This window comes from Lepidothrix coronata, unplaced genomic scaffold (genome assembly GCF_001604755.1).
Source record: "Lepidothrix coronata isolate B3197 unplaced genomic scaffold, Lepidothrix_coronata-1.0 Scaffold176, whole genome shotgun sequence".
Lineage (NCBI taxonomy): Eukaryota > Metazoa > Chordata > Aves > Passeriformes > Pipridae > Lepidothrix > Lepidothrix coronata.
Genome location: NW_016690356.1, coordinates 541,711 through 553,944, shown reverse-complemented (window position 1 = coordinate 553,944; position 12,234 = coordinate 541,711). Strand labels below are relative to the sequence as shown.

The window sequence follows — 12,234 nt, the reverse complement described above, 5'->3', positions numbered from 1 at the left end:
CCCCCTCCGCGGCGGGGCGGATGGTGCGGCCCGGGCAGCGCGTCCCGTTGCCGGGTGAGGCGGTGCCGCCATGGCCGCGCCGGGAGCGGGGCTGGGAGCGGGGAAGGTGCGTTCGGGAGCGCCGGGAACGGCCGCTCCTGTCCCCGGACCGGCCCCTCCGGCCACGGCAGAGCAGCTGCGGGGCTCCCCGTCACTCCTCGAGCCCCCGGGTCACCCCTCGGCTGAGGCGCGGCGCGCCCTGATGTTGCTGAGGGGATGGGGGGGGTACGGGGCGTCCGGTGCTCCCTGAGGGGGAGGCGGCCGGTGGGTGTCGGGTCGGGGCTTGGGCTGTGGAAATGCTGCGTAAATGCTGTGGGTTTTAGCCTAGCGAGACCTCGAAATTGTTTAGTTAAGGTAAATACGCGTTTTTGACGTGGTTTCCTCACAGGCTGCCCCGAGTTTTAAGTCTTTCATTAAGGGTTTTGAGGTCCCTGCCCAGTGAAGCCACTTGTGCTGTGAGACGTGTGTGAAATGTGTAAGGAAACAGAGAACCTCAGTCCTGAACTTTATTCTCGTTGCTTTGTGAGGTTCGTTTTCAAATTGATTTTTTCCCCAGCTTTTCTAGAGTCAATGACTAAGTAATTGGCTTGGTATTCTCTTATAATAGTACAAAAGTATGGGAGAGCACATGTATTTTTTTTTCCTGTTTTTAAGAAGCATTTAATTTGGATTAAATCCTTCTCTCTAATCCCATGAGGCTTGGTTACAGGTATAATTTTTGTTCTGACTTGCTTTTTAGGTATAAGAAGACCTTCACAAACTTAAAATGGAAAATATCAACCTGAAAGGAACAACAGAAGCTGTGGATATCAGTGACCTCAGAACAGCACCTGAAAGAACTGAACTTGGGCTGAGAGTAAGTAAAACAGAGCAGACCCAGAAGATTATTCAGTTGTTGAGGTCTCTGTCAGTAACTCACTTGGAGCCACTTATTTGTCATCCTGCAGGATCCCTTTCCAATCAGCAAATGATGGGATTCCTCAGACATTACAGTTCAGAACGTTGGCTTCAATTTTTTGGGTCATCAGAATGAATTGATCTTGTGCCCATCAGCCAAAATCAGATTTTTAGTCCAACAGAGACACAAACTCCTTATCAACTTTTCAGTCAAGGGGAGATCTGGTTTGCTGAATTAACCGAGTTAAATTTAATATCCCTCGTACCTTTGTAGTAGTCTAAACGTTATTTTTCCCCCTCTTAACAGAAATGTGCTGAAAATTATTTAAATGCTGTAAGTGGACAAGTGTTACCTGTTTGTTCTGCTGGTAATAAAGAAGTAAATTCAAAAGAGCCCCCTAAATGGTAAGTGAAGCAGCTGTTTTATTGCAGCAAGACACAAAAAATGTAACAGAATTTTGTAAAGCAAGTGGGAGCATTGGCCTGGATGAAGTTAGTTTGGTCACGTGCTATTTTGGTTTCATTTTAAGGTAAAAAAACAATGCAAAAGTAAATGTAGTTCTGAGAAGCTACAGCAGCATTCTGCTAATTGCTGTGGCTTTATTTTTGCTAAATGCAGATGCAAATAAAATAGAGTCTTTTGGATCCAATCAGATGAAAGCAGTATGGGTTTAATAGGTGAAATCAATGTAATTTAAAAAAAACTCACTGTTTTTCTTTCTAAACCAGGGCTCTTCCTTCTGGGGCTTCTCAGAAGCAGCTGGTTTTGCCTCGAGTCCCTGTTGAGCCTGTGACTGTCCAGACATGCAGCAAAGCAGCACCACGTGTGTCTCAAGGTTGCCAGGTCTGAGATAACACCCTAATTATTCTGCCAGAGACCCCATTAAATGAGTAATGTGAGGCATAAGTGACGTTTGCAGGAGTTGGGGTAAAACCAAGTTGCAGCCAAAAAAGCACAGGTGCTGTTTTCACATCCAGACTTGTCATATGGGCAGTAACTTGTCCACAGGTGTCACAATAGGCTTAGAATTACTGTTTAATATTGTTATTTCTGAGTCCTAGCAGCAGCAGGATGAGTCTGCAAACCCAGCTCAGGGGGATTTGGGAAGCACTGTCCCTCTTACCTTTTTTTTTTTCCCTGGCTATGTGGTGGAATTGGTTTTTTTTTCTCCTATTAAAGCCTGGGAACCACAAAGAGGTGTCTTCCACTCCTGCCCTGATCATCTCCCTGTCAGAGAGGGCACTTTGCATTGTGAATCATCTCCTGTTTTAATTGAGAAGGTGCTCAGTTCCCCCCAGTCCTTTTTTAATGGCACCAGCAGTTTCCTCTCTGCAGAACGGTGTGTTACAGTAATAAAATAAATACCACAAAAGCACTGATGAGGTGAAAATTGAACTTTCTGTCTCTGTGCAGCCATGTGGGTAAGAGAGTAATTGGCTTGGATAATAACTTTTGTTCTTACAACCCCAAATCTAAATGAGCATCTCATTGATACATCTGCTTGTAATTACTATCAAAAGAAGATATTGTGCAGATAAATAAATTAAACCATTTAAAGTGCTTTCACAAAGCAATACAATTGTTTAATCGTTCAAATGCACATCTAATGATTCTTGAACTTTTTGTGGCATGTTTTGTTTGTAAAAAGTGGAATTTTCATAGATTTGTTTTTATGTTTATGCAGTAGAATACGAACCAAAACGCTTTCAACTTAAGAAACTTCTGCTGCCATAAAAACATTGGGCATGGCTTTTGGCTTTAATAAATTTCCACAAGTGTGGAAATTTCAGAGCTTGGACTGGAATTAATTGGACAAAGTCTGGCAAAAGTATATCTGTGGGTAGTAGCTGTAATCCTTGTAAAGTTTTCCATTGAGCACTTTTGTTTGCCCAGTGCTGTGTGGAGTCAAATAACATGAATTTTTATCATTATTTTGCAAATTTATTAGACATATTAGACAACTCCTGCTTACAAGCACTGCTGTCCTGGTGCAGTTATTTTAAGATTATGCCTATTCTATATTTCAGCAGCAGGTGGAAATGGATATTAAAATCATGCTTGACCCAGAGAACATGGAAAATAAAGCTGGTTTAAAACATCAGAATGATGAGACCAGGCTGCCACTTATAACTAAGAAAAAATCTGCTCCTGTAAGTAACTTTTATCAATTTATGGGCTTGTTATATGCCTTGCTTTGCACTGTTATAATTAATGTGTATTAAACCTAAAGAAAAGAAATATTTTAAGTGAAAATACCACATAAAGTCCTAATTTTTGGCGTTGATATATAAGGATCAAAACATTTTGAGTGATAATACTGGGAAAAAACAAACCTGCAGTGTAACAGGTTTAGGGCCCAAGATCCCAATCCAGCAAAAGTATAAGTTATACCTGGGAATGTGCCTGGTCAGTAATCTCAGGAAAACCAGGGGGAGGAGATGAGCAAACTGGAGCTTGTGGAGCTTTGGGTATGACCCAAAGATGAGAGCAGAAGTAAAAGGAATTTTATTGCTAAAAATGGCCTTTCGGTTGTTCATTCTCTTGCCATTTCTTAAAATTTTGTAAAGCTGCAAGAACACATTTTGTTTTCCAATAATAACAGGATTGTTGGGAATAAGTGACAAACGCTTTCACTTTGTTTTGATGCTCCTTTTTAGCTGATTTTTGGGTTTTTTTGCAAAAGCAATCCTACCACGAGTGCTGGCCCTGAGCAGAAATCAGTGTCAGAATTTAAAAAATAGGGCTTCTACTGAAGGAGAATCAGAATCCTGCACAAACTTAGGTGTGACATCTTATTTTTCTGATGTGGTTTGGGAGGGAATGTTGAGTTGCACTTCCTGCTGGGAGCACTTTGGAATGTGGGGGACAAATTCAAATCCTTCCTTTCCATGTGGAGATATTTCCATGTCTTGTAGATCTCAAATGTCAACTACAAGTTCTTCTGGAGCACAGCCTTTCTTTTCTATCTGGTCAAGCTGTTTCCCTGGGGGGAACAAGGGATATCAAGCATTTCCACAACCCTCTCCTAGGAGTATCCCAAGTCCTGTCCATCAAATCAACCCTTCTCTCCTCTTCTCTCTGCCCTGGGAACGTTCAAGCTGTGCAAGGTTAAGTTTTGGTTCTTCCAAATTTCTGTTCTGTAACTGCTGCTCCACTTAAATAAACAGTTGAACGTGCAGAGGACATTTTTAGTAAAGTATGCTTTTAGAAAACTAAGTTAATAGGCACAGGCATCCCTCCAAAAATCAATTATGTTCCCAAATTTAGCACAGCACTGTGGTCCACATGCCCAATGGTCTCACATGGGGATGCTCTTCTATGATTTAATTTATGGAATAGAATATCATGCAGCAAGCCCAGTGCTCTCAGAGATATTCTGGGGTGTTTGCTTTTAAACAACATCAAGAGGATCTGTGAATGGCACAGTTGTGAGCTGCCACTTGTAAAAAATGATTTTTTGAAAGCTGTTGCCCAGACTAAGAGGTGATTTGTCTACCCCTGTGATACAGAGTTAATTAGAAAAAAGCATCATGGCTAATAGCTTTTTAGAACCACTCTAAAACACTCACAGAGAGGAATATTATCCTACTGCAGAGAGCCATGTGTTTTACCACTCTCCCTCAAACACTGAGCACAGAAAACTTCTTATTGGTGACTTAAATTACAAGCATTTAGTGGAAATGAGTCAGGCTCCTGGATACATATTTACAGTTGGGCTAAAAATCAAGTAGGTATTTCATCCCCAATTTATTCCATTTAAAATTATTAGATTAATATTGTGATATTATTTATCCTGTTTCCATCCTATGACACGGTGTGGTGTTTTGGAATGTCCTGGGGGTAAAACGTTGCAATTAGGATTTGCAAAATCCTCTGCTGAGATGTGAATTTTTTGTTGAGCACGATCCCCACCAGCACTTTGCAGCAGTGACTGCATATGATATATATGATCATACGTGATATATGTGATGACAAACAGCAACCAACGTGAATCCGCGCGTATCTGCGGGTCTGGCTTTGTTAATTTGTGATGAAATGCAGATTAAAGTCGCTGCAATAATTAAGGCAGGTGGTCCCTGCGCGCTGTTTGCCGTCAGAGGGCGCTGCTCGTACACGCACGTGCCCAGGTGTGTCCCTGAGGTCAAGGAGCAGCTTCCCCAAAAAAAACCAAAAATCACCGGCAAAACGACTCTCGTGGAAGGAAATTAAAAAATCTAATTGCTTGCTTAGCTGCATTCAGGTGTGTTCCGAGAGCTTTGAAGGACACCCCAGCAGTTAAAAACACGGTGAGATTAAAACCACGGCTCTGAGGGGATGAGGGAGGTCGAGCACAAACCTACCTGGACTTTTTATTATCCTGCCCTTGGAGCAGTTTGATAAATTATTAGTAACGAGCTCATTGTTTCACAAGAAATGTCTTCTTTTCTTGCTCTTTTGGTATTATAAAGTTGCTGATGCTGAGTTTTATCATAGAAACTAAGAACAATTAACTGTTGCCCTTTTGTGCCTTTTTGGGTCTGATTATAAAGCCTCATTCTCTGTAAAGTTCTGGAGTTATTTTAAAAGGAGGGCTGTAATTCTGTCTGCCCACAGACTGGGCATCACTTTATTTTGCAGCCTATGTGTGGGTAACAAAAGAAAAATGATGAGTGGGTAATTATTAAATATGTATACTTCCTATGGAGCACCCAGCAAAAGGAGCAGTAATCTGAATTGCAGCAAAAATAATTCTGACATCCTGCTGCAGTGTGGGGAAGATTCACAGCTCCACCTTTCATTTTCAGAGGACTGCTGTTCTCTTATAGAATTATGCTGGCACATTTTGGTCCTTGTTTTCTTATAAATGTATATTATACTGTAAACTGAGGAATATTTTCATTTATTCATGAGGTGGAATTTAATATGGTGATGATTTCTAGCCTTTATGAGTTGCATCTTACCTAGTGTGACTGTAATGGTGATGGCAGTGATTCTGGGGGGGGGATTTTAAGCTGACTTGTTTGAGCCCAACCATACTAATCATATCCTCAATTATTCATTCTTTATTCACTGTTTGCATCCTTGCTTCTCCCTGGAAGTGTATTTATTTCCAAGATCATAAAGCAAGGGCAATTCCTTTCGTTTCAAAAGAAGCTGTAGAAGAAAATGAGGTCTTTTGGTGCTCCAAACCTGGTTGTGTTTTAAACCTCTACATATGGCCATAATTACAGCCAAGGCAGAGTTTGGCAGGGGGAGCAGAATGAGACTTAAACAAATGGATGTTCCACTGCAGTAAATCAAAATAAGCTGGTTGGGTTTGTATTACGGTGTGTAATCATAATAAGCAGCCCAGTGATTTAATAAAAATCCCCTTGTCACTAAAAATAAAAAGGGAATAATTGGAGAGAGGGAGTTAACAGATGACTCCAGTCAGCATCCTCTCAGCCTGCAAACGGGGACGTGAAGGTCACCCCCATCTCGGCTGACAAACGGAGAGAACGTTTTGTTGGTAAACAAATTAATCTTTGCAAAGGTCACCATTTGTTTGAAGTTTTTCTCCAGTTCTTGTCAGCTGGAATTGGAGATTGACTGTCACTTTGCAAGGCAGGGGTGCAGCCAGAGCTGCTGAAGCTGGTGCTGTTCGGGATCAGCATTCCCTGACAAACCCAGAGCCTGATTGGGATGCCATGGGCTGCTGCTTTCCAGCTGTCTCTGGACAGGGATGGACCCATCCCTGAATCCCAATAAGTTGTTCCTGCCTATCCCCCCTTGTGGATCTGGCCCTTTGCCACGAGGAAAATGTAGAGGGGTTCAAGCCAGCAATTATCTTTCTCACTTCCTTCTGTGCTGCTTCTGTTGCCTTTGCAAGAAGCAGATGTGGGATTCTCCAAAGTTCTCCAGCTATTCTCCTTCACACCTGTTAGGGTGGAATTTTGATGGAGGTGGTTTTCTGGGAGAGCTCCTGGTAGGTCATGAAGGGAGACAAGCTTGATTTTTCCGAGCACATGGAAAATTGACAGCTCAGACCCATCTCTGGTAGCTTTAAGAGCTTAAAGTAGGCAAGAATAACATAAGACCTGATGCAATTTCCAGTTTTTTTCCAATTAAACTTGCCTTCCACAAACTCTTCCCTGACAGCATATTGAAAATTGCCCTTAGTTCTATTCATTTTGTTTTGCTGAGCTTCCTCCTTCCCTTTAGAGTGGGAAGCACTGTGTCCATCAAACCTTGCCAGGAGCTTCTTGACAAGAAATATGGGGGTAGATGGCAGTTTGGAGGAGATAAATGGAAGGATAAATTACTCTGTTATAAACCTTTTTTACCATCACTATCAAGCCCTGTGATTTTCTGCTATTTGCTTATCAAATCTCATCTATCTAATTGTCCTGGTTGATAAACTGTAGTTTTGACACACAATACTTGTATTTTCTGTGTATTTAATACTTGTTTCTATTCTGGGTGAAAAATACACTTATAAAGATATTTACCCCTCCCCCCAAAAAAAAAGACATTGTTCTAGTTAAATATTGCTGGGTAAAAAGAAAACAAATAGAGAACTAATCAGAAAATCCCTGTGGTGTTCCAACAAGTGCCCTATTTAAAATGAAGCAAAAAAAGAAAAAATAAAGTGGGAGAGGTTTATCCACAGGAGAAAAACACTTTAGAAAGGGTAATAGAATTGTTTTTCTCGTGTCCCAGGTTAATTACACTCAGAAGCACTTGAAATGAAAAAATAGTTTTTCAGCACACTCCAAGCATATTTTAAGGCAAGTCAGCCTTAGTTTGCCCTGCAAATGAAGTGCTCCCTTCCAGCCCTATAAAACTGAGCTTTAAAAGTGCCCAGGATGGAGCAGTGATGCCAAAAGTAAAACCTTAATATTATTTTTTGGGGTCTTATTGTTGTAATTTCATGGGCTTCAGTTGAGTGAAAGTAAGTGCCAGAATTAAAGCAGTTTGTCACCTTTTGCTTTGATATCTCAGTGAATTCTTCCAGAGGGCAGCTAATGGAGCAATCAGGGTGCTGGAAGAGCAGGGAAAGGGGTGGAAATTGGGTGGAATTTTGGTGGGGAGCTGTTCTGGGTCAGCTCCATGTTGCCTGTAATACATGAGGAGGTGGATCATGGCACTGGGCAGTGTAAATGAGTGATTAAATTACATTTTAGTTGCATCAATCCTTGTTTTAATATGACACCTGCCGTGGACTTTATAGAAATTAAAGAAGAATTAAATCTGTCTCCAGTTAAAAAAACCCCCAAGCCTCCAGGCTGCTTTTGAACTCACGCACTCCACCTGAATTGCTTTTCTTTTGTAGCTTATTACATCTCTAGAAACACAATTAAAATATATATATATGTGCTGTTTATCATAACAAAACTCCTGGGACTTAAATTAGGATAAAACCAGTAGTAAAACCAGGGCTGCTTTAAGGAGTCACTTTAATTAAATTTCTTTCCTTTCATATATTTTTGTGGTGTCCTCAACAAACTGCTGGGCTGAGTGTGAGTAGGAAAGTGTGCTTTATAATCTCTTTTCCTCAGTATCAAACCACTTATTTGCCAGCTGGTGTAAAGTTAATCTTTGTTGTGTGTTTATTGCTGTTTTCTTGGAACACAAGGACATGAAGATTTATCCATCTTGATCCCTTAAAGCATAATGGTCTGTAATGGCCAGAACTGAAATGAGTGCCTGGAAGATTCTCTATTATGATAAAAAGTACATGTTTTCTCTCTCCCTGCTGTCTCTTGTGGGCAGTGTTATTATACAAATTGGGAGGAAAAATTAGAATAGTTAATTTTGATCTGTCTCATTTCCCTGCCAGGATTAGAAGCAGCTCTTTAGAATTTCTTCTCCCTTTCTAGAGAGTTGATGGTTGATATTATTCAGTAATTGTGACACAATAGTGCTCAAAGATCCCAATCATGGCCTGGATTGTACTAAAAACTTAATAATCAGTCATTAAAAGCTAATATTTTAAGGCAGAAAGCCCCAATGTGCTCTGGTAGAGCTAAATACCAGTATTCCCACTTTGCAGATCTGTTAATATTTCCCAGCTTTCTGATTTGATCCATTTATTATTATTATTATTATTATTATTTATTTATCCATTTATTTATTTATTTATTTCAGGCAGTTAATTATTCATAATGAAATAATTTCTTAAAAAAGCAAATAAACAATTTTCCAGCACGTGGCATCAGGTCATCAGTAGAGTTCAACCATTTCTATCCAATGTTCCTTTTTCCTTTTCCTTCTGGTACCTTGCCCAAGTGTGCATTTTATATATTTAAAGGCTGTTTTGTCAAGAAACACCATGTTTACACTATATTCATTAAAATTAAGCAAACTTCTTGTGATTTTTAGTATCTAGTGCACTGATTTTTGCATAGCAAAAGTCACAGGACATCAACTGAATTTAATTAACTTTATTATAAATTTCTGAAGTAACAACAGTAGATGATACTGTGGCATGTTCATAAGTAGTAAAAGTTGTTAAATCTTAATGAAACCACTCATAGCAGAAATTATATTTATTATTTATTACTGTGGGAGTGGAGGAGTGTAGCTCTGTAAATGCCAGATTTCCCTTTGTTAAAAGGAGTTCTGTTTTCCTTCCCAGATGTGCAGTCAGAAGACAGGGAAGGGCCACACAGTTGCCACCCTTTGGGGTTTCCCTGCCTTTCCACCCCTGGATTCTCCCTTACCCCTGCTGGAAGAGGACACCCCAAAAGGTGGGTCACACAAGCCCCTCTGTGGGTGCTGTGGCCACCAGGTATGAGCTGCATGAGCAGAGTTGATGTTTGCAGCAGGTATGTGGTAAGTGAATTTTCTGGCACCTCAAAACTTGTAAGAATTGGGATCTCAAACATCACAAAGGCTCAACTTCAGGCTCCTCACTCCACAGAGGAGCTGCTGTAGGACACGGTGTGTGTTGTGTTGAGCATCAGCCTGAGTCAGTTCTGCTAATTCAGAGGGTTCAGTTGCTGCTGGAGAGAAGAACTGTGTGTGATGAAGGTTCTTGACTGACCAAATAAGTCAAATGATCGTGATTAACATCTGGTTATTAATCATTCAGTCTTAACTAGACCTGCACTTGCACTGTTTTAGCCATCAGTGCCTAGTCATGGTTCCCTTGTGTTTCCAAGAGTTCATTCTCAGCCATTCTGCATTTTAACTTGCATTGCCCAAGCATATAATTATATATACACAAGCATAGAATTCCCTTTCAGAATCAGCACTGTTAGAGTATCTCTCATGTATTTGTCAATTTTTATAGGCAAAGCTCACCTTCCTTGAAGGTAAAATATTGAATATTGAAAGGTATGAATCTTTCAGTTAAAGAAAACTGCTGCTTTTGTAGTTTTGATGTAGAACTTGGCTGTGCCTTTGTTTAATTCTTTCTTCATTGCTACTAATTGATTTTCTTTCATAGCTGGAATACACATGAATTGTTCAGGAATGTCATTTTCTTGTAGGTGCTCTGAGCCTAACTGGCCAAAGGCTTATCCTTCCAGCAGCAAAGGTAACTCTGCAGACCCCTCCTGTTGTATCCAAGGCAGCACCTTCCCAGGAATTTCCCAGGCAGCACAAGAAATCAGCTGTAGGTGAGTACAAACATCCAACAACCATCACTTGCATCTCCAACTTCACTCCCAGGCCCTTATTTTATCTCCTGAGAAAGGAGCTGCCCAATGAGCACTCCCTCAAATTCCCAAGTGCACAAAGATGTCCGTGAGCATCCTGTGTCTTGCAGCTGAACAGGAATCAGAGTTCTGAATTCCTGTGAGGATTTTGGTTCCTGTTCATTTCTGGAATCCTTGTGTGGGTTCCAAGTTTCAACTTGTGAGCACCTGACTCAAGCTCTGACCGTTGGTGTCATGTAAAGGCAGAGTTCCTGCAAATCAGGACTTTGAGCAGCTGATCCAGCCTCTCTTTTGCCACATGATTAAATGAATTACTGACAATTAATGAATGAGACTTGCCATCAATGTTTTCCTTTGTACAGGAGAGGTTAGCAGTAGGCTGGACCCTGAGAATACAGATACCACCACCTTCCCAAACTCCAAGGAAGGAATTTATGGCACATATTCCTCTAGCAAAGGTAACATTGCACCACTTCCATCCAGCAGCTCTGTGGTTTCAGCAAGGAAATCAAAGCCAGTGTGGACATATCCAGCTCAGCAGTTGGAATCTGAGGGGCAGATTCCCTCTCAGACACAGGTATTTGATTAAATTGATCACTCAGACACTGAGGATAACAAGGTTTTTATTCATGTTTTTAATACTGTCTTCACCACAGCTGGTTTAGGAAGTGACTGTAAATCACTGAATTGGTACAGGAGGGTTTGAACCAAATCCAGAAAATAGGAACTAAAATAAGAAATACTTCATGTATTACCTATTTCTACTTTCTCAAGACTTCTACCTAAATTTGTCTAGGTTTTTTGGGTTTTTTTTCACATCTTAGAAAACCAAGATTTCACGATCTCAAAAAATAAGTTTAGAAAGGATGTGATGAGGTTATCCAGATCTCCAGGCAGAATTACCTGTACCTGTAATATTGCAGACAGATGTTTTTCTAACCTGTTCTGAAAACTTTGGGTGATAGCAACTCCACAGCCTCCCTAGACCATCTGTTCCAGTGCTTAACTAACTGTCTTTACTGTTATAAAAGAGTTTTTTAATGTTTCATCTAAATCCCCCTCACTGCAGGTAAGCAAATGTAGTGTTTCCCTCCATATTTACAGAACACTGTAGGGGAGTTTGACCTTGACTGCTCAGTGCCTGATGATTGTTCTTGATCCTCATGGAAAAGGGGCACTTCTTCCTTTTTATGGCTAATTATTGTGTTTTGGAACAAACACAATATTCTCGAGTTTTGCTTGATCTTCCCAGACTTTTTGACTTTTGTGCCATTGAGATGTGAAAAGGAAAAAGATTTGAAAATCAAAGGAAAAGCAAACCTGAGAAATGGAGATTGTGGAATCCTACAATGGTTTGGGTTGAGAGGGACCTTAAATCCCATCCAGTGCCACCCCCTGCCTCGGGCAGGGACACCTTCTGCTATCCCAGCTTGCTCCAAGTTGATCCAACTGGCCTTGGACACTTCCAGGGCTGGGGCAGCCACAGCTTCTCTGGGAAATCCATTCCAGCACCTCACCACCCTCACAGGGAAGGATTTCTATCAATGACATGTTAATGTAAATAAAAATAATTCCCTAAAAACGGTGTAAAAATAGTGCACTTAGACTAAAAATCAAAGCTAATGAGTTGCTGGCTAAATCAGCCAGTAAATAAGGAGTTCTTTTAAAAGGTGTGAA

General features: G+C 40.8%; 1 protein-coding gene across 11 annotated transcripts in view; it reads left to right on the top strand.

Moving 5' to 3' along the window:
* The first annotated feature begins 4 nt into the window (after positions 1-4).
* Positions 5-12,234, top strand: part of IQCH (IQ motif containing H) — a 57,224-nt gene continuing 44,994 nt past the window's right edge. For 7 of the 11 annotated variants that reach the window (XR_001877271.1, XR_001877272.1, XR_001877268.1 and 4 more), the window contains exons 1-8: positions 24-106; positions 779-895; positions 1,244-1,341; positions 1,666-1,780; positions 2,965-3,087; positions 9,534-9,645; positions 10,390-10,518; positions 10,920-11,134. Coding sequence is in view for 2 of the 11 variants with exons in the window: in XM_017830330.1 (XP_017685819.1) it covers positions 806-895; positions 1,244-1,341; positions 1,666-1,780; positions 2,965-3,087; positions 9,534-9,645; positions 10,390-10,518; positions 10,920-11,134 (882 nt within the window). In the remaining 9 variants the exon portion in view is untranslated. Of the gene's footprint in view, positions 107-778; positions 896-1,243; positions 1,342-1,665; positions 1,896-2,964; positions 3,088-9,533; positions 9,724-10,389; positions 10,519-10,919; positions 11,135-12,234 lie in introns of those variants that run through there. The other 4 variants (XR_001877269.1, XR_001877270.1, XR_001877273.1 and 1 more) reach the window with 4 other exon arrangements.